Source organism: Panthera onca, chromosome B3 (assembly GCF_046562875.1).
Source record: "Panthera onca isolate mPanOnc1 chromosome B3, mPanOnc1 haplotype 2, whole genome shotgun sequence".
NCBI classification, from domain to species: Eukaryota; Metazoa; Chordata; class Mammalia; order Carnivora; family Felidae; genus Panthera; species Panthera onca.
This window is the reverse complement of record NC_138344.1, coordinates 102,353,971-102,376,697: the sequence shown is the minus strand read 5'-3', so window position 1 is coordinate 102,376,697 and position 22,727 is coordinate 102,353,971. Positions and strand designations below refer to the sequence as shown.

General features: G+C 38.6%; 1 protein-coding gene across 8 annotated transcripts in view; it reads right to left on the bottom strand.

The window, feature by feature from the left end:
- Positions 1-10,259: 10,259 nt before the first annotated feature.
- Positions 10,260-22,727, bottom strand: part of KTN1 (kinectin 1) — a 107,808-nt gene continuing 95,340 nt past the window's right edge. For 4 of the 8 annotated variants that reach the window (XM_060619896.3, XM_060619897.3, XM_060619902.3 and 1 more), the window contains 5 exons: positions 22,501-22,584; positions 19,819-19,902; positions 18,104-18,196; positions 16,911-17,031; positions 10,260-10,743 (listed from right to left, as the gene is read on the bottom strand). In XM_060619896.3, the coding sequence (XP_060475879.2) occupies positions 16,918-17,031; positions 18,104-18,196; positions 19,819-19,902; positions 22,501-22,584 (375 nt within the window). In that variant the 3' untranslated portion in view covers positions 10,260-10,743; positions 16,911-16,917. The remainder of the gene's footprint in view (positions 10,744-16,910; positions 17,032-18,103; positions 18,197-19,818; positions 19,903-22,500; positions 22,585-22,727) is intronic. The other 4 variants (XM_060619899.3, XM_060619903.3, XM_060619901.3 and 1 more) reach the window with 1 other exon arrangement.

Sequence of the window (22,727 nt, the reverse complement as noted above, 5' to 3'; positions counted from 1 at the left end):
TACCAGGTCCTGTCCCTTGTGCTTCCTAAATAACCCCTGAATCCATCCTTTTTCTCATCTGCATGGTCCTGCTTTAGCTCATGGTCTCACTGCCTCTTGCCTGGATTCTTATTGCTGCAACCTCTTCACTGACCTCACTGCCACTAATGTCTCCTTCCCCACACCATCCTCCACATGACCACATTATTCATTCAGTCCTTCGCTCATTTAACAAAATATTACTAAGCTGCTATTATGTGCCAGACACTGAGTAGCTTTGGGGTCACCAAAATGGTAATAGTCCCTAACCCCAAAGAACTCTCAGCATTGGGAAAGTCAGACAGACAAACCAAAAATAATACTTAGTGATAATGGAATGGAAGACTGTGCAACATGTAAGGCAGAAAATCAAAGGACCGCCAGATTCTGCCCAGCAATGTATAACCATTAGGATTGGTTTGCACTGCAAACCACTGTAGTGGTTTAAACACAGTTTTTAGGATTTTGTTTTTTTTTTAAACATGCTCAGAAGTCTGGAGGTGAGAAATCACAAGGGGGTGTCAGAGTTTCAAAGATTTGGGGGTTTATTCTTCTGCAACTTCTTTGGTTTGTCCTTCATGCCACAAGATGGCTGCTACATCTCCGGCCATTGTGTCTGTGTTCAAGGCAGGAAAAAGGGAAAAGGCAAAGGGGCTAGATCAGCTCACGTATTCTTTTCCTTTCTTCTTCTTTTTCAACCAAGAGAGATTTTGCATTTCCAGAAGCCCCTCCTGTAGACTTCTACTTAGGGTTCCCAGCCCAGACCTGGGTTACATCACCACCCTTACCTGAAAAGGAACCTGGAAAAGTATTTGGCTTTTCAGCCCCTGAAAAGTGGGAGGCAGCAAAGGAGAGGGAGGTTGGGTGTGGCTGTTGGGGGGACAGGTCAGGAAAGTTTCAAAGCAGGTATCATGCTTGCTATGGTCTGAATGTAACCTTCCAAAATTCATATGTCGAAATCTCATCCCCGGGGGGGATGGTAGTAGGAGGTGGGACCTTTGGGAGGTGACTAGGTTATGAGGAAGGAGCACTCGTGAATAGGATTAGTGCCTTTATGAAAGAGGCCCAAGAGAGCTCCCTTGCCCCTCCCACCATGTGGGGACAGAATAAGAAATCTATGACCTGGAAGCCAGCCCTCACTCCACCACGCTGGCACCCTGATCTCAGACTTCCAACCTCCAGAACTGTGAGAAATAAATTTCTGTTTTATAAGCATGGCATTTTGTTATAGGAGCCCGAACAAACTAAGGTATGCTTAAACTGAGTCTTGATTCCTAATTCACAATCCATAAATGAGTGCCATGATTGACGTGCTGGTTCTCATTCAGAAATGCTTTAAGAGTAAAACTTTAGGCACAGAATTGTCATCACTGTCATGTACTTGCTCAAGCATGGGAATTATTTAGATGAAGGTGGAAACATACCTAACATTATCCTTTCCTATCTCCTGTACCTCCTGCTCCACCATCTCCTCCCACTCCATCACTCCCCACCCTAACATTCCCTTCTTTGTGCCTCCCACTTTAGGCCAAAGTTTAGATAGTTGTGTCTCCTAGGAACCAGCCCTGACCTGGCTCATGGCCCTCCCACTGGAGTTTCCATGATTTGTAACTCCCTGGGGCCCCCTGAATTCTGTGAAGACACCACCATGTCTCTTGTTCTCTGCTATGTCCCAGCCCCAGACCTTCTGCCTGACTTCTAGAAGACTTACAATAAAAACTTACTGAATGAATAAAAGTCACACATCTGCCATAAACACATTGTAGTATACCCATATTTATAGGGAAGTGCCTGTATTCCTAGCCAAAAAAAAAAAAAAAAAAAAAAGAAAAAGAAAACAAGTAAGCGAAGAAAAAACACCCTAGAAGTGAAGCCAAAAAGGAATGTGCTTAACCTTGATATGGCCCAATACCAAGAAGCCACTTTCTGTTGAGATCTGTAGATAATCCTAATACTGGAACCAAAATTAGAAAGACAAACTGATAAATTAGGCTGAGAGATGGTGCTCAAAGGATCTAAATTGGCTTCCTGGCAGTAAGGGCCCAATGCCCCTGCCATAGACATACTTCAGTACATGTGCCAGTCTCTTGCAAGTGTTTACCATATGAGGCTCATCTAGTTCACCATGGAGGGAGGAAGAATAACATTACTCAGGGCTCAACATGTGCCAGGCGCTGTACACGTGGCATCTCACTTTCCTCACCATGACTCTGGGGTAAATGGCTGTGCTGTATGTGGGACCACACTGAAAGGCTGTAAAATGCTGTGGCAACAGATAAGCCCCAGCGGCTAAAGTTAGATTATTTCTCTCCCCCACAGCATGCTTCTGCATAGCTGTCCTCCAAGTACTGACTCTGGGATCTGAGCTCTTTGGTGTGGCTCCATCAACCCTGATCCTGCATTCTTAGCCACAGAGACCTCTCACCTCCACTTCCCTGAGGGCAAGAGCATCTCTATTCCGACTTGCTGCTTACTTCTTCAACTACTAGGCATCTGCTGGTACCTTTGGCTTTTGTCTGCTGGGGTCTTTTCCTCCTCCAGATGGTCCTTCTGGACAGAATCCAATATAGTCCCATTGGCTTTCTCCCTCCTGTGCCTCCTGTCCGGTCCATGGTGGGTATCCACATATCTTTCATTCTGAAAAATTTGGGTAATGCAGGCCATCCAGCATAGCCAACTCTCCCCTAACCTGCTAACCAAGTGACCATCTTTTGGCCTTTGGATTTTCCATGAGTTGTTTGCCAGTCCACTGTTTTCCAAATGCAGAAGATGCATTCATTACAAGTTCTCGAGATGGTCCCATTGAAAGCCTTCCCTCTTGACTGGAGATGAATGATTCTCCCTGCCACCCACCACCTATTTCTCCCCCTTGGTGGAGATGGGACTCACGGCCCCATAAAAGCAATCTCTGAAAAATTCCCTCTCAACTTGTTCTAACTTTGAACCCTTTTATGCCATCAGAGTGGATATGGGAATTAAGAGCATCAGCGTCCTTTCCCCCCATATTCCATTTTCAGTATCTCACCCCACTTCACACACAGCTTCCACTGTAATATACAGATTTGGAGCTCTCTGCCAGGATGTGTGAGGAATGAGGGGGTCATGGAACTCAATATATCACAAAAGAGCTGTAGATATGATGGACCATCGAGCAAGGGATAGTATGAACAGGCATTATGACTTTTTTTGAAAAGGTTGTCGAGGGGCTAAAGCCTCCATGAGAGCAAATGACAGGAACGGTGGCGTTAAGAATGATGTGAGATTGTATCAGACGATACAGTGTTGGAGAATAATTACAAGGTTCAAGGTGTGGTTACAGGTGTTGAAGAAATGAAGGTCTTTGGAGAATAATTACAAGGTTCAAGGAAAGAAATGAAGGTCTTTGGAGTTGCAGTAGTTTGAATAACACCCCCCTACCCAAAGACAGCCACATCCGAATTCCCCAGAACCTCTAACTATGTTACATAGCAATGGGGGCTTTCAGCTATAATCAAGGATTTTGAGATGGGAAGATTATCCTGGATTATCCAGGTGGGTCTTCAATATAATCACAAGGGTCTCTATCAGAGGAAGGCAAGAAGAGCACGAATTAGATGTGACAACAGGAGCAAGTGTTCAGAATGACACAAGCAAGGGCTGCTCCCCAGCCAAGGAATGCGGGAGGCCTTCCAAAGCCAGAAAAGGCAAGGGAACAGATTCTCCTCAAGAGCCTACAGAAGGGACGAACCCTGCTGACACATTTAGTCCGTGAAACTCATTCTGGGCTTCCAGCCTCTGAACTGTGAGGAAGTATGTATTGTTTTAAGCCACTAAGTTCACGGTGATTTGTTACAGCAGCCATAGTAAACTCTATAAGTCAAAGCGGAGAAACTGAAGCCTAGACTGCTGAGCAAGGGGACCCATGTAGAAGTCCAAATCACTAATGATAGTTGTGGAGCTTGTACTGGAAAGAAGGCCATAAAGTGGATGCCAACTTTCAACAAATGGGGATGAGGGACTTGGAGGAGTATGGTTGGCAGCAAAGAAGAGAGGCAGTATTTCTAGACAGCGTGAGATTCAAGCGAGGGTTTTTTTGTTTTGTTTTGTTTTTAAAGAATGGATGAGGGCATCTCTTTTCTAAGGGAGAAGTACAAAGGCTGAGGTGAGAACAAAGCAAGGAGAGAGACTGGGTCAGTGGTAAGAAAACACATGGCAGTGTGAGGATGAGAATCTGGGAGAGGAGGTTTGGCAGGTGTAACAGTTAAGGTCAAATCAGGAGACAAAACCCCACAAAATTTGAACAGGTCAAGTTTAATATAAAGAATTATTCATTATGCCAGAGGATGACCTATAACAGAGTAAAAGTAACTCTAAACATCACCTGGGGGCTGAGGGAGAGTTCATATTGAAGGACAGCTTGGAGGGAAGGGTTGGAGTTCAAGCCTCACAGAAGGTGTTGTTGTGGCCCAGTGAGGGCACAGAAGTCCACTGGGTGGCCCTGGGCCAGAGCTGGTCTACAGTCGCTGGATAAGCAGGGACATCTACAGGGTGCAGACGACAGAAAATCGCAGCCAGGAGTGATTGCAGTCATTTCCTAATGCCGCTGTAAGAGAGCTCAGGGCCAGCTGTCTGTTAGGGCCACTCATAGCATTAAAACCAGTTGAGCACATATGAGAAAGTTTTGTACCTCTTATGCAAGTATGGTAGGAAATGAAATTAGTTTATTCAAAATAGGCATCAAGTTACAGTCAAAAAGTTTGTTAGAAAAACCTGTTCCATCTGATTGGACATGTTCACCTGACAGAAAACCAAGTCTGTACAGACTGTCCCCAAGAGGATATCAAGGCAAAGATTCTTTAAGAGTCTTATATATCTGAGTTTCTATACTGTCCTCACATTGTTGGTTGCATAAATCATGTCCTTGGTATCAAGAGGAAAAAAAAAAATTATTCCACCTGATTGTTCCTAAGGAGATAAAAATTCTAACATTAGTCAGAGGGAGAATAACATTCATGCATATTCAGGCTTGGAATAGGGGGATAAAGAAATTCACCAACAAGGAAAAAGGCTTAAGGTAAACTTGTTTTTTAAAAAAAATAACCTATGTGGCATAACCAGGAAATATCAAGTAACACCAAGAACACCAAGAAAACCACCAATTAGCACTTTACCTTTTTTAGGCTTTGGGAGAAGTGTTTTCCAAATAGTAGATCGACATGCTACAATCTCTTTCCCCCTCCCCAAATTTGTAGAAATTATAGAAATGATATAAAAATAAATAGCAAATCCTTAGCAATGTTTGAAAACGAGAACTGTCATTTCACAAGAAACTGCCAAGAAACTGCAAAAGAAGGAAATTGAAAACCATACTGCATGATTTTCAAAGTGTTGTTTCCCAAACCCACATTAGCATCACGTGGAACTCTCTAAATTGCAAATTCTTGACCCCATCTAAGACCTAATAAACCAGAAACGTGGTAGGAATGTATCCCTTAACAAATTTGAATGTAACAAATAGAAAATATCCATTGTTGGGGCGCCTGGGTGGCTCTGTCAGTTGAGCATCCTACTATTGATTTTGGCTCACATGATACCAGGGTTATGGGAGGGAGGCCCGTGTCGGGCTCTGCACTGAGTGTGGAGCCTACTTGGGATTCTCTCTCTCTCTGCCTCTGCCCCTCTCCCCTGCACTCTCTCTCTAAAAATACAAATAATAATAATAAAAATAACTTAAAAAAAGAAAATATCCATTCTTTTCAGTTGCTTGGAATATTTACAAATATTGGCCATTGGCAACAAAGCAACTGAAGAAAACGCATTATTGTATTTGGGTTAGAATTTACTATAGCCACATCTTTTTACTACTTGCACAGCAAACAAGAAAAACTAGATGCCCAGGGCCGAAAAGCCTGCACAAGTCAACACAATTCATCAACATAAGTGAATTTCCATTTCCCACAACTATGGTCTATGGATTAGAATACCGTATTTTATTGATTTTGAAATGAATACTACATTGAGTAGAAAAACAGAAACTTTGTATTTTGGCATTGAATGAAATCCCAAGAACTCTGGAATAGTTCAGGAAGAACCTGCTCTGAACTAAAAAAGTCATAACTTCTGGATTCTTCATAGCAAGAGAATGCATAAATGTAAATGTAAATAAGATCTTCCCCCACCTCTTAGACTGTTTCCTGTGTTCCTGGGATCACCAGAAAATAACTACTACCCAATTCTCATTTTCTAACTGAAGAGGATAAGAATGAGCCTGGTAATTTGAGATTTCAAATGACTTCACATAATGCAATCATTTCCTGCCAAAGCTTAACATTCTTGCTGATAACCTCTTTTACTCTAAACCAAAACTAAATAATTTTATTTTTTGGCTTACAGTTTTTCTTTCTTCTAAAGTCTTCACAAATTCAGGAAATTGGTGTCATACAGGTTATGTTCACAGACTCAAATATAATACTAAGAAACAATACTTTAAAAATCTAGGATGTGAGGGGCGCCTGGGTGGCTCAGTCGGTTAGGCGGCCGACTTCGGCTCAGGTCATGATCTCACGGTCCGTGAGTTTGAGCCCCGCGTCAGGCTCTGTGCTGACAGCTCAGAGCCTGGAGCCTGTTTCGGATTCTGTGTCTCCCTCTCTCTGACCCTCCCCCGTTCATGCTCTGTCTCTCTCTGTCTCAAAAATAAATAAACATTAAAAAAACATTAAAAAAAAAAATAAAAAAAAAAAAAATAAAAATCTAGGATGTGAAAAACACTAAAAAAAAATCTCTTGGCATAAAGGAAATCGAAGTTAGATAAAATTTTCATAATTTAGTGATATTTTAGATGTCCCTTAGAGGAATACACAAATAAATTGTGGGATATCTATAGTTAAAAATGAAGAAAAGCTCCATGTATAAATTTTAAAGCTAATATTGAACAAGTAAAGCAAATAGAATAATTTATATAAAATTTTAAAATGTGCAAAACATATTGTTTCTGGATACATGGGTGTTAATTGTATAACAATGTGAAATTAAATGATAAACATCACCTTTGGCTACCTCTGGAGAGGAAGGGAAATGGGACCAGGGAGGGGTATACAAGATATTTAAACTGTACCTTATTTTTTTTTTTAATGCAAATAGAAGAGAATGTTAATAATTTATACTGAGGGGATACACAGGTTTTTCTCCATTGTTTTCTCCATGATTTTCTCCACAGATTTTCTCCACATGATTTTCCGTATGTCTGAAATATTTATGATTTTTTAAAAGTTAAGAACTGGGGGCCCCTGTGTGGCTCAGTCGGTTAAGCGTCCGACTTCGGCTCAGGTCATGATCTCACAGTTTGTGAGTTTGAGCCCCGTGTTGGGCTCTGTGCTAACAACTCAGAGCCTGAAGTTTGCTTCAGATTCTGTGTCTCCCTCTCCCTCTCCTCTCTCTCTCTGTCTGCCCCTCCCCCACTTGTGCTCTGTCTCTCTCTCTCTCAAAAATAAATAAAATGTAAAAAAATAAATAAAATTAAGAACTGAAAGACAAAAAAATCCCTACATATCAAAATCTGTGGGGTATAAAGTAGTAACAGAGAACTTACAATCTAAAATGACAAGAAGAGGGGCGCCTGGGTGGCTCAGTCGGTTAAGCGTCCGACTTCGGCCCAGGTCACGATCTCATGGTCCGTGAGTTTGAGCCCCGAGTTGGGCTCTGTGCTGACAGTTCAGAGCCAGAAGCCTGCTTCGGATTCTGTGTTTCCCTCTCTCTGCTCCTCCCCCGTTCATGCTCTCTCTCTGTCTCAAAAATAAATAAACATTTAAAAAAAAATAAAAAAATAAAAAATAAAATGACAAGAAAATTGAAAATAAATTTTAAAAACAAGAAGTTGGCACAGCAGAAAATAAGCCAAAAAAAGACTGAAAACGTTTTTATCATTTTAAATTAATAAATGGATTAAGTATAAAACAAACTACAACCAGAAAGTGCTGACAGAATTGCTCAGTACAATTAAAAAGTGCTGGACAAAAGAACATGCTAAAGACCAGTAGCTCTAAGATGTTTGGTCTCAGAATTCCTTTACACTTTCAAAAGCTTTTGGTTTTGGTATTTCTAGAATATTCAACATATTAGAAATTGAAACCAAGAAAAATGTAGATGTTTATTTCCTATTTTAAAACAACATAATGAACATGCTTTTGTGAAATGTAACTTCATTTTCCAAAACCAAACAACCAAAACAATGGTGAGAAAACTGGCATTACATGTTTGCAAATTTCCTATCTGGCTTAATAAAAGACACCTGCTTCTGCATGCAGTCTGCTGTGGTATGCTGTTTGGGTTGGAGCATACAAAGGAAATCTGGCCTCACTGGAAAACAGAGGAGCAGTCATTCAGACAGCGTGGATATTCTCTGACACAATAGCACAACTCTACATGTTGTAATTTCTTAAAGATTAATTGCAAAGTGGAGTCTGAAACCCAATGAGTGAGCTTTTTGTACCGTTACACTAAAATCCATGAGTTTATCTTGCTCTTTAAATGGATCTTTTACCATGCATGATTTTGTTCACATTGTGCAGTGGTCATTCTCCCCTTCCTGTAGGCTCTCTTCAACCTGAGGAAATTTCTTAGGGCTTCCGGCCTCAGTTGGCTGCAACAGTGGCAAAGGGAGTCACTAGAGACGGAGGACATAGGACTCTTTTTTCGATGCTCCTTTCCTCTCTGGGCAATCTGCTTATAACACACTGGGGAAAGGTGGACAGTGGAGGACAGAAGAGACAATTACAAAACTGTCCCAAATCATAAACAGGCAATGTTGTGAACTTCCTGCCATTTCAGATGCAAAAAGATGAATGCATATTTGCTTAGGATCCTGAGGGAGGGGACACAAATTAATGAGATTGGACTGAATCCTTAGTCTCTTGCAATTATTTTTTCAAACATTCAAATATACGAGGAGGTTGAAAAATAGTACAATTACAAATTTCTTTGGAGGAACTAAGCTCTGAAAGGAGAGGAGCAAGAGGTTGTAAGAAAGGCGGGATTTGTTTGCTTTTTTCAGATGGCAGGGACATAGCTATCCTTATAGACAACGGCAGAGGAAAAAGATTGAGAGAGAGAGAGAGAGAGATGATGGTGATGATGATGACACGGTATCTGGCCTTCAGATCAATTTTCCAGGCGTTTGCTGAAAGCAGCTAGGTAAGGTGTGGGGTAGTCCAAGTCCTCAGGCCAGTCATCACTGGCCATGAGCAACCTCTCCAGTTTATTTCTACATAATTTAGAAATACTATTTGGTGTGCATGGTGTGATGTGAAAAGGTTAGAAGGCACCCCTTTAGATAATCCTCAAACTATAAAAACGAATTTCATCCATTCATTCATTTCATTACCTGAGCACAAATAAGTGCCAGGCACTTTCCCAGGACTGGGGGAAAAGCAAAGAACAGAAGAGAAGATTCCTGTCCTCATGGAGCTACTTTCTGGTGGAAGGAAGAGGTGTGACCAAGTATATATTGGAGTTTATAAACATCATAGACAAAAGTAGGTAGATGGATAGGGAGGCAAGGGGGATACTGGATGGTCAAGAAAGACCTGATGAAAAAGGTGACAAACAGATTTCAAGATGAAGAAGCCAAGACATATCCAAGAGAAGAGAGTTTTAGGTAGAAGCATTACTGAAAAAGCAAGGAGGCCGTAGTATGGCCTAACAGGCACTTTAATACTTGATGGCAAAAATCAATCAATCAATCAATCAATCAATAAAAACAAAAAGAAAAAAATAAAAAAACAAAAAAAAACCCAAAATCAAAAAACCAAAACAAAAAAACCCTCAATGGCACAACAGATCTTTCAGTGGTTATTTAGCATCTGTAGGGTCCAGTGCTTTCATAAAATTATTTAATGAATTAAAACTCTCTTCAACAAAAAATAATACACGCAAACTATGTAACATGTGCCTGACAAGACGGAAACTAAAACTTAGTTAAGAAAGTAACAGGAAGTGTAAAAGGAGAGCTCTCCCACCTGAAGCTGCAGTGGTGAGTTTGAGAGCTATATTCTCGTGCCTCCTCCTTCCCATGCACAGCACTGCCGGACACAGTTTACACTGCACACAGCCACAGAGAAGACCCAGAACTCCCCTCAGAGAAGGTGTATGAACAGTAACACCTATCTTTCCTGTCCAAAAGCTGCAGTTAATAACTGTATTCTAAATCATGTCGATCTGTAGGACTAATGAGATCTGTTACAGCGCAATGAAAATTGGAGCAAGTCTGAATAATAAGCATCCCTTTATTTGCTGACGCCATTACAAAAAACGGATTACATTAGCAACAAAAAAGTGTTTTCTTGAAGTCAGAGGCAGTTACTCCCCAAAATGTTAAGTAAAACAGTGTACAACATCAGTATTAAAATGTTAAATTTTATATTGTCTTTACCACTTTTGATCTTCTGAACAATTTTATTGAGCAAAATAAGATAAAAGATTACATGTTTATTTTATCTTCAGGAATGTAAAGGTCTAATTATTCAAACAGTTTTTATTATAAAACTAAACTCTGAAGGTGTCTACAGAGTTGGCTTTTTTTTTTTTCTCTCTTTAAATCAGTAGTCTAACAAGGATTAGAAAAGACAAAACTCTGTTCAGTGTTTCTGACAAAGTAGAAAGGGTGAAAACATAAATAAGGCTTTAATTTGGCAAAATATAATACAATGCCTTCTGTTATCCTTGAATGAACAGCTTCCCAGTTGCTTCACTCTGTAAAAGATCAGAAAGAAGAAATTCATTTTAAGACAAGAAACAAAAGGCAATCAGAAGACATTTGTCAAACATCAAAAATATATACTCTATTTGATCTAGCCTGCTCTTTTGACCAGGATCAAAGCAACTATACTAATGGTAATCGAAAACAAGAAAAAAATCTCAGGATTCAGAAGCTTATGAGGTGGATTTAAAAATATATGAGTGAAAACCTCAGACCAAACTGAGAATAATGTAGGGATTTGAAAGTACTATTAGGAACAGATACGGTATGCTTTCACTCATATGTGGATCTTGAGAAACTTAACAGAAGACCATGGGGGAGGGGAAGGGAAAAAACAAAGTTACAAACAGGGAGAGAGGGAGGGAGGCAAACCATAAGAGATTCTTAAATACAGAGAACAAACTGAAGGTTGATGGGGCGGGGGGTGGGGGGAGTGGGTGATGGGCATTGAGGAGGGCACCTGTTGGGATGAGCATTGGGTAGTGTATGGAAGCCAATTTGACAATAAAGTATATAGAAAGAAAGAAAGAAAGAAAGGAAAGAAAGGAAAGAAAGGAAAGGAAAGGAAGAAAGGAAGAAAGAAAGAAAGAAAGAAAGAAAGAAAGAAAGAGAAAGAAAGAAAGAAAGAAAGAAAGAAAGAAAGAAAGAAAGAAAGAAAGAAAGAAAAGGAAACTTTTAAAAGAACAACACCTGGAATCCATTTTTATTAGTTTTACTCAAGAAAATATAAAGCTAATAAGGTGAGGCGCACTGGAATTTACAACTCTCCCCCATGAATGAACAAAGTTTCAGGCTGAGATTTTCTGAGGTCATGTGAAGCTTTCCAAGTCAGATAAAATGACTATAAGAAGTGAAACTTTAAAAGCCATTATAGAGACTAAAAAGACTTATCCAAACACAACATATACAATTGTGACTGGTTTGGGAAAAACAGCTAAAAAGGTATCTGTGGTAAAATTGAAAAAATTTGAATATATGGTTTTAATACTGGATGATTTTATAGAACTACTGCTTTTTTGAGGGATTTTTTTTTCTTGGTTTTTGTTTTTGTTTTTGTTTTTTTGGATGTGATAAGGATACTAGTGTGGATTTATAAGAGAATGACTATGTTCTTCAGAGATACATATTGAAGTGCTTTGGGATAAAATGTCATGGTATCTGTAAGTTACTTTCAAATGGTTTGACATCAACAAAATACATGTATACACATAAAGAGATCAAGCAGGTAAAGGATGTATGAGTGTTGCACCATTCTTTCAGCTTTTCTAAGTTTATTTATTTTGAGACAGAGCGAGCGTGAGCAGGGGACAAGCAGAGAGAGAGGGAGAGAGAGAATTCCAAGCAGGCTCCACGCTGTCAGCACAGAGCCCCAATGTGGGGCTCAAACTCACGAAGTGTAAGATCATGACCTGAGCCGAAATCAAGAGCCAGACGCTTAACTGACTGAGTCACCCAAGCGCCCCTCAGCTTTTCTTTATGTGTGAACTTTTTCAAAATAAAAAGTTGAGGGGAAAAGAATTAGAAAATTAAAAAGCAAAGTTCTCACTGGTTATCATGTTCTCTAATTGAAAACAAGATTAGTAGGGGATCAGAAAGTCTACCTAGCCCACTGGTACAGGATACTATTAAGTGCTACGCAAACATATCACAGAAAATGAAAACCTGAGCACTGTGATAGCCAGTGTAACACGTAGCAATGAATGCCAGCTTTTATCTGGAACACTAGTCTTTATGCTTCAATACTGCTATAAAAGAACATCTTTCTTTCAGAAACAAGAGACAACTACATCATAAAAAAAATCTATTTGTCACACAAGAGTAGGGAATGAACATACATACAAAACACATACACAAAACTTCCCCTCAATTTTTTCTGGATAACATCGAGAGCCTCTCCAATTCACTACTGACAAACCAAATACCAACTTTAGGAAAAAGAATTGACTACACGAGCAAGAAGAGGCTGGCAACTAAGGATTAGCCAGATGAAGAGAAAAGAAAGCAGCAACAAAAGGGGTCAGAGCACAGAATGCGTGGATTAAAGGAGAAGAAAAGTACTGATTAAGAGCATAGGTGCGGGGCGCCTGGGTGGCTCAGTCGGTTAAACCTCCGACTTCGGCTCAGGTCATGATCTCACAGTTCCTGAGTTCGAGCCCCGCGTAAGGCTCTGTGCTGACAGCTCAGAGCCTGGAGCCTGCTTCACATTCTGTGTCTCCCTCTCTCTCTGCCCCTTCCCTGCTCATGCTGTGTCTCTCTCTGTCTCAAAAATAAACATTAAAAAAAAAAAAAAAAAAAAAAAGAGCATAGGTGCTGGGCAGAGATCACCTCGACTCAAATCCCAGCTCATCCAGTTACCAGCTGCATGACCTTGGGCAAATTACAGGAACCTCTTTGGGTCCGTTATAAAATGGTAATAATCAATAATAATGATAATGATAATAATAATACCACCTATCTACCGTCCTAGGTTGTTGTCAAGATTAAATGAATGACCACATGTCAGAAGCCTGCTCATGCTTAGGAGCACACTCATAAAGTGACTGCTGTTAAAATTATCGTCCTACCTCCCCAGGATTCCATACCCTGGTTCCAAGGTAACAGGACCTGAATGTTATGGTCTGAATGTTTGTGTCTCCCAAAATTTATATGTTGAGAGTCTAACTCCCAATGCAATGGCATTTGGAAGTGAGGCCTTTGGAAGACTCCACCATCATGAATGGGATTAGTGTCCTTCTAAAAGAGATCCAAGAGAGCTCTCTTGCCCCTTCTGCCATGCAAGGACACTGTGGGAAGATGACCGTCTTTAAACCAGGAAGGTCTCACCAGGCACAGAATCTGCTGCAGCCCTGATCTTGGACTCTGCAGCCCCCAGAACCATCAAATATAAATGTTGTTTAAGCCACCCAGTCTATGGGATTTTTGTTATAGCAGCCCAGACTAAGACTCTGGAGTAATAAAATCTTCTGATATGGTCAGATACACACTTTGAATACTGAGAAGCTAGGCAAACATGAAACATAAAGAAAAATAGATATCTGAAAGATAGGTAACAAAAAAAAAAGGTTATACTATAAAGTACTAGTGTTGCCAGTTCAAACCTAAAAAAAATGACCTCAACTCATGAAAAAGGGAAGGAATGATAATCTCTTTTGGGGAGGGAGAGAGGGAGGAGGGATAGGAGATGGATAGGAAGACTTCCAAAAGAGAAGGCTTAAGGGTTTACAAATTAAGTCTGTAAGATCAATATACCTACCCCTACATGCTAAGTAACATATATTAGGATTTAGAAAACTAAATTACTACATGTCATCACCTCTCTCATTTTTGTCTTTCAAACATTGTCTTTCCCTTATCAAAACTGTACAGCATTATTTTGAACAATTCATATGTACTTGTGGTGCATACTTAAAAGAAGTAATTTTCCTGACATCAGATATTAATCTATTATCTACATTTTGATGATTAAGCAAATTAAACTTCCAATTTAATCATCAGGTAGTGGTTTGGATTTTTTTCTCATCATAAGTACTAGTTTTAAGAGAGTTCAACAAGAGAGAGAAAACACTGAGCAAAAATGATGGCTAAAGTTAAAACACTGAGGGTAACATAAGCATTTAAAAAATTTTTTTTAATGTTCATTTATTTTGAGGGAGAGAGAGACAGAATGTGAGCGGGGGAGGATCAGAGAAAGAGGGAGACAGAATCTGAAGCAGGCTCCAGGCTCTGAGTTGTCAGCACAGAGCCCGACAGGGAGGGGCTCGAACTCACGAACCGTGAGATCATAACCTGAAGTCGGATGCTCAACCGACTGAGCGACCCAGGCACCCCTGGTAACATAAACATTTAAAGGGCACAAAGAAGAGCTGTGGGAACCAACGGATGTGTAGGGAAGTGTTATCACTGTCAATGCCGGGTAGAACCTATAGACGACAGAGTTCTCAAGTGCCTGGTGGACGGTGATCTTCATACAATCCATCCTATCCTTCACAATGCACTGCTGATGCTCAACCACCCTTTCACTTGTCAAACCTGGACTTCTGTTCATTAGCTGATAAGAGTTAGCACTCAGGGGAGCTACCTGCCAAACAATAGCTCAGTTTTAGTTGTACTGCCAGGATATATATATTTTAAAAGTTACTATAATTTCATACATCAGAGAAAACAAATCTGAAAAATAAAAGTGTTATACTACCATCAATCAGTATTTAGTCTCAAACTTAATATGATGAAGACCAATGTAGACACAGGTTCACAAGACTTAATATGAGCAAACCATGTGTTTGGGAAGAAAAAGAAATATTAAAGGACACCTCTGAGATGACGGAGATATGCGACTGACAAGATTGAAAGACAAGGATAGTAAGTATTCTTGGAATTTTTTAGGCTCTCAAAAATGAAGCCCTTTCCCTATCACACAAAGGCCTATGGCCTGACTCCAGCATATTTAGCATATTTCATAACTATTTTCAGTTTTTATACTGAAAACTATTATACTTTCTTATACTTTCAGTATTAAAAGAAAGTCCTGTATCAGATCTAGCAATTAGGAAATCACTAATGACCCCAGCAAAAAAGTTTTCACTGGAATGGTATTCTAGACTAGAGGAAGCTGTTAACAGCAAGTAGAGAAGTGCATACTGTGAGAATAGTTTAAGAATATCTGTTAAACAAACAAAATTAAGGTGGTATCCTGAAGGAAGTATGAGGTTAAAACAAGACATCAGAACAGGTTTTTAAGACTACAGAAGGAACATGTGCAGTAAAGAGAGTAAGGCTGAAAACATGAGAGAAAGAGTTTCCCAATGAAACAGGAAGCAAGTTATTTTCCAATTTGGAGAAGGGAGGTAATGTGGCAGAAGTTTATATGCTATGGAGAGATCAGCTTACCAAGGATAAAAGATTAAGGAGTAATTATTTTTGCTGGCAGTTTAAAAGAATGAGCTGGGTTTATCTACAAAGTCTTTTACAGGTAACTGACCTGAAATAGCATTTTAAAGGAGATTTTATGCCAAGACAGGTCAGAAGACAATCGTTCTATGAAAGTGAGATAGACTGCTGCCCCTGTAATCAAAATGGTGACCCGCTCAACTTTTCCAGGACACCTAACCTATCCTGAGGGCAATAAAATTTCATAACATGGTTAGGTTAATGATAGGTTTATTTATCTTCAATTCAGACTCTCACTTCAGGAGTTAAAAACTGGGATTTCTTGGGGTGCCTGGGTGGCTCAGTCGGCTAAGCGTCCGACTTCGGCTCAGGTCACGATCTCACTGTCCGTGGGTTCGAGCCCCGCGTCGGGCTCTGTGCTGACTGCTCAGAGCCTGGAGCCTGTTTCAGATTCTGTGTCTCCCTCTCTCTGACCCTCCCCCGTTCATGCTCTGTCTCTCTCTGTCTCAAAAATAAATAAATGTTAAAAAAAAAAAACCAAAAAAACCCCAAAAAAACCTGGGATTTCTTGGGGCGCCTGGGTGGCTCAGTCAGTTAAAATTCCAACTTCAGCCCAGGTCATGATCTCACAGTTTGTGAGTTTGAGCCCTGCATCGGGCTCTATGAGGATGGCTCAGAGCCTGGAGCCTGCTTTGGATTCTGTGTCTCCCTCTCTCTGCCCCTCCTCCACTCACTCACTCACTCTCAAAAAATGAATAAACATTAAAAAAGGGGGAATTTCTTTACCCTATAAGCACACATAAGTAAAACTCGGTTTCCAGTTTAAAGAAATTGTGATAATATGATTTTCAATTCAGCATCTTACCTCAGTAAAAACATTAGTCACTTTATTTTACCAAGTCATTAAAAAAAATCACATAGATCCTGTACCAGAACGAAGATGAGGATAAACTAAAGAAACAGGTGCACACATTATGCAATGAACAAAACCTAGGTGAACAAGTTACAAGAGAGTCTGTTTTATAAGAAGGTCAAAGGTGGCAAAAATAAAAGGATTTTCCCCCTCCAAGCCACAAGACCAAAATATGTAAGAGATGGAAATAAAGCTCCAAGAAACCTAAAGCTATCATCTGGAGGTACGGAGAGTGAGAAAGGGGGAATATTTCCATTAGGGCAACAAGAGCTTCTGTACTCACGGCAAGCATACGCTACAGACACATTCACATACACAGTGTCAATAACCCACAGACAATGACACTTCAGTTATCCTTACCTAATGCCTAGTAGTGTTCTTTCTCCTTTGTGAGCTGTTGGTTTACTGCCTCAAGCAGCTGCTGTAACTGTGTTACAGTCTGATTTAGACTTACAGACATCGTCTCCTTCTCAGAAGACTCCTAAAGAGAAGGGGAAAGTGATGAGAAACTCCAGAATAAGGAAAAGGCATTTGCAACCAAAATAGAAAATATTTTATTGTTGTTTTAAATACAAACATGAAAAATACTGAAAATCACATGAGAATAAATAATAACAAAAACCACATAAAGAAATATAGTGTGTGCAAGGGACTTGGGTGGCTCAGTCAGTTAAGTATCCAACGGGCTCAGGTCATGATCTCACGGTTTATGAGATTGAGCCCTACGCTGGGCTCTGTGCTGACAGTTCAGAGCCTGGAGTCTGCTTCAGAATCTGTGTCTTCCTCTCTCTCTCTTTCATGTTCTGTCCCTCCCCCACTCACGCTCTGTCTCTCTCTCTCTCTTAAAAATAAACAAACATTAAAAAAGAAATATTGCTTGCTACCTAGGGGTGCAAATAAGGTTGCACCAAAGAAAGCTAGGTTACAAATGTTACTAGGCCAACAAAGGCAACAATCTAGACCCTGAATATCAGTTATAAATCCATTTCTCTTTTCAGAAAAAAATTCGCCAGACACCAAAGGAAAGCACATTCATAACAATAAAAGTAAGTTCACATATACTGAGCTAGGCACTACTGTAAATGTTACAGACTATTCTAAGTGTTTTATATAGGAACTCATTTATTCCCTTCAACAATCCTATAGGATTGGTACTATTATCACTGCCTTTCACAGATGGGGCAACTAAAGCACAGAGAGGCTAAGGAAAGTTGTCCAAAGCTACTAAGCAGCAGGGTCAGGATTCAAGCCCAGGCGGCAGTCTACCAAAGTCCACACTCTTAAGCAGTATACCATAATACTTACAACACAAACATTAAAATGAATATAACACCTTATTAAGCTAAAGTGAAAACATACTTAATAAAAACACTGCACTTCAGAGATAAAATATATCATAGAAAAGATGGCTTTCGGTAAGAATTCAATGTAACTGATGGACATACGTTACAAAGACATTTTTTAAGTCAGAGATGGTTCTTGCACACTTTTAATTCTTCACGTGATTTACAAGGTAATTAGCCTAGAGATGTGCGGTTAAAGAAAACGCATACCGTGTCTGGGGAAACATCACTATTCTCAATAACAGTAGTGTCTCCAGCAGCTTTTACTATTTTTGACTGGATAAGATCAAGTGACTGTTGAGCCTGTAAGGAAAACAATATGGTAGCCTCGAAATACTACAACTGATAAACATATGAGAAAAAAAATGAGCGATTTTCTTACATATTCTGTACAAGATTAAATAAAGCTCATGTCAAAATACAGGTACAGCCAATCTATTGTTTTTCTCTCCAAAATGAAAACAGCTTCCTCCCTGACCAGATTATAAAAACACATGCTCACTGCTTATTGTCTGAAAAGTTCAAACAATACAGAAAATGTATAAAGAAATTTAAAAAAGAAATAACCACAGTTGATATTTAGGTTATTAGTCTAGATAAGGCATCGGCCAATTCTGGACACAGCCTGTCTTTGTATAGCTCGCAAACTAAGAGTGGTTTTTACATTTTTAAAGCATTGTGTTAAGCACACCAGCAAAAATGAATATGTGAGAGAAACCATATATGCCCCACAAATCCTAAAAAAGTCAGTGGGTTTGCCCAGACTCTCTTGTCCAGATCCCTCTTGTATACATCTTGCGACAGTAGAAAATATGGGCAGAAACTTTCATATAAATGGGATTTTAACATACATGCTGTTTTATACTTGTTTGTTTCACAAAGTATTTTTGTTAACTTTTTATATCAATAAATATTTATGTGCATTTCCAATCAAATGTTGCACAGTATTTCTGTTGTAAGTAACACGGCACATCCTTATCTTTGAGCACCTGTTTAATATCCTTAGTATCTGAGAAACCAAACTGCTAGGCTAAAAGCACACGTTGTATATTTTGATCAAGGTCAAAAATTAAAAGCACATATCAAAGTAAATCAGATTGCTCATCCTTGACAATGTATCACGTATCTAAGTTTGAGCTGATACAAAACATCCTGAGTTCACATTTTATGTTCTGATAACACTAACACCAAAGTAACTTAAAGCTATTCTGAATTCCTAGATTGTGTTTTCCATCATGCTAAACGTACTCTATAGATTCCTAGGCTTCTAGATAACAATTACAAGCTATATCATACAGAACAAATAAAAATATTTCTCTCAACTTTTAAAAAAGTGACATATTTGTTTTGCTAATGACTCCCACAAACACAGACTCTAAAGCAGCTGATATAAGCATATGTAAGCTGCATTACTAAAAATATCTAACAATTACAAATAACTTATTAATCTAATGTAAAAAGAAATGTAATCTTAAAAACTGCCCATTTATATGAGTCAAAGAAAGTGTACTTCTACAAAGAAACAAAAGGCACAAATTTCTGAAACATCTTTTAGATCTATAAAAATCTAAAGAAACATGCTTTGTAAGCAACTACATAAGCAAATCTCAACAAAACAATAAATGGATGTAACCAAATTTTTAAGAGTACCTTCACTCAAATTTAAAACTTAATCTGTACTTCATAAAGCAAGTACTTATATAAATGTGTTGAAATAATGAAGCAAATTAAGAATGGAAAAACAAGCCAAAATTTTTGTTCCAAAAATGTGACTGTAAAACAGCTTCAATTTATAAACACATTAATGTGCAAAAAAAAAAAAAAAAAAAAAAAAAAAAAATCTACAATTAGCAGTGTGTTTGCTTAAGATTCAAAGCACAACACAGTATGATGATATGGCATCTTCAGGACAAGCCACATCTTACCTTATGCAAGTCGCCAGCTACCTTCTGTCTTTCACTTTGTTCAGTTCTAAGCTTTGTGAGTGTTTCATTTAACTGTGTCTTTAACTGTAAAAATAAAGGAACACCACAGTTAACTTAATCTGCATCCTTCTTTGATTGTGCTGAGACCTCTAGAAGAATGAATGAGAAAGAATGGGATCGCTAACAGTTATTATGCACAGTGGATTAGCCAATATGCTGCACCAGATGTATAGAAAAGCTAAGCGGTGGAGGTTCCCATCTGTAAAGCTAAATATAAGAAAAGCTATAGAAACAAACTAGAGTTTAGAATAGAAAACTGCAAATGTAAAAACAAAACCATCACATTCCAGTAAAGGGCCTTTAAAAAGTGTTACTTAATCACTATTCATTAAGTACTTCGTTCATATTTAAATTATTCCGAATTAAAAGGCAAGTAGTCAGAAATTTTACTAATTAGTTTTTTAAGGCTTTCTTGACCTCTCCAGTTAAGAGTCAACTGTGTAATATTTTAAAAGACATTGAACAGAAGATTACAAATACAGTAAAATGAAAACTTAAAAATTTAGAAGTTGATAATCCTTTAAAACATCACTGAAGAGATCAGTGCAAGACCACAATGGCCTAATTATACAAGAGATATCTTAAGATATGTCTCAACAACCACTTTGTCAAAATAGTTGTAAAGTTCCATAAACTCTAGTGTCAGTATATAATGCCTTTTCTCATGATAAATGTTCCAATTAAATATGAATAAGGGAAAGGGATTATACTGACAAAAAAATAACTTTCTTATTAAAGTCATCAGGTTAACTGACCTTGCCTCGCACCTATTGGCCTAAATTTCCAAACAGTTCCTTAAGACCCATAAAGGGGAAATAGAAGATCCTAACCTTCAGACTGGAGAGAAAATTAGTGAGGGACTTTTCATGTGGAAATTTGATTTTGGGAACTCTATTTAAATACCCAAATGCTTCAGTTTTTGCTCCTTTACCTAACTCTAATTTAGTACATCAGAGAGATTATTCCAAACACACAAAGTATGTACAGGAAAACAAAATTATTTTATCTTAAAATGTGGCAACAGTTATCCTGAGCAAACAAAAAGAAGACTCAAATGAAGATTCAAGGCAAAAATAAGAAACAAATACCATTTAAAATGGTCTCTTAATGGAAGTAGGTAAAAACTACAAAGAGAACATCAGGCCAAATGAAGACTAAACTATAATCCTATGGGCTCGATACTACCATTGGAGTCAGCTACCTAGGACCAAAGTTAAAAGTAAAATCTTGGGGTGCCTGGGTGGCTCAGTTGGTTGAGCCTCCAACTTCAGTTCCCGTCATGGTCTCACATTTCTTGAGTTCAAGTCCCACATTGGGCTCTCTGCTGTCAGGGCAAGGCCTGCTTCAGATCCTCTGTCTTCCTCTTTCTCTGCCCTCCCCTGCTCACTCTCTCTCTCTCTCTCTCAAAAATAAACTTAAAAATAAAATTTTTAAAAAGTAAGATCTCTAACAATAGTAGTTAAACATTTTTTAACAACACATTGTAGGGTAGGGCTTATGGCTTGTAGCTGTGACATAATCTCAGTCCCAATCTGTGCAATATAATAGTAAGCATATGTATAAAACCAGTCACACTGCAGTGGAAATGACTTAATTAAAGTAAAATGAAGATAAGTAAAAACCAAAATTTTATTTCAAAACTAAAGGGGAGGGCAGGAGAAGGCTCAAATGTGTACATTTCAAAGAGGCCTACTTTGAAAACTCATTCCCATAAATCACTGCCATAACACAGAAGACCAGCCAAATGAGTGAGTTAAGAAGTTTTCTTTGATATACACAGCAGTATAAGAAAGTTCCAAAGTGTGCAGGATTAATTTGGGCTAAGAGGAACTTACAATCTTATAATCTTCCTAGAGTTTATCCAAGTACTTTAAATCTAGTCATGTGCTATAACAATTTTTAAGTCACAGAAAGACATGATTGTTTGAAACATACAACAAGATAGTCCTATTTATCTAACAACTAAGCTTGTCATAATCAGTGTAAATTGCCAGAAAATTTAAGAGTGGGAATACAGGGTACTCTATGTTTTATAAGGCATTTAGCTAAACTTAGTTATCTTTACGTCTATAGATTAGAATTACCATGCTCTAAATGTTATAATAATGATAAAGAATTTTCACAAGCTTTTTGTTATCTATAATCTATAGAAAGACCAGTTAAAATATGGAATGAATTATCGTCCTTGAATGAAGAAGACGTATCTTCAACCTTCAATAATCTCCTTCCAGGTTAGAAAATAAGAGGTCCAGTTAAGCATGGTAACTGAGAAAACAATCTTCACAATTCAGCCAATATTTAGCTGTCTGATTCACTTCTTTATTCACTGAAAATAATGCTGTCCAAGAAACAGGTTTTATAAAACACAGAAATTTTTTCTGGAGAAGAGTTGCAAGCCCAACATGCTATTGTTAGAGGAGCTAAGAAAGGAGGGGTCATCTTAGGAGTAAAGAAAAGAAAGATCATCTTAGGAAGTCATCAGAATATGAAGATTATCTTAAACTTACAAAAATGCCAAGCTAAAGAGGTTAGCAAGGAGAAGAAGTCTGGATGGCTTCTCCACATGTCAACACAAGTGTTTTCAGAGCCTACTTGATACCCAGTGGAGAACAAGCTTCTTACCAAATTTAGCTCTTCATTCTGTCTTACTGCTTCAGAATATGAATCATCAAGTTTTTTCTGCAATTCAGTCAACAGATCTTTCAGCTGCAATGAAGTTTAGAGTTTAAGATTGATCTCCTTATGATATCCCATGTTTTGTATGCTACTCGGAAGCTCCGCCACAAACAACTTCTACGGAAATACTATCACTGTTATAAACTTCATTTAAATTGAGAAGCAAGGTAGAA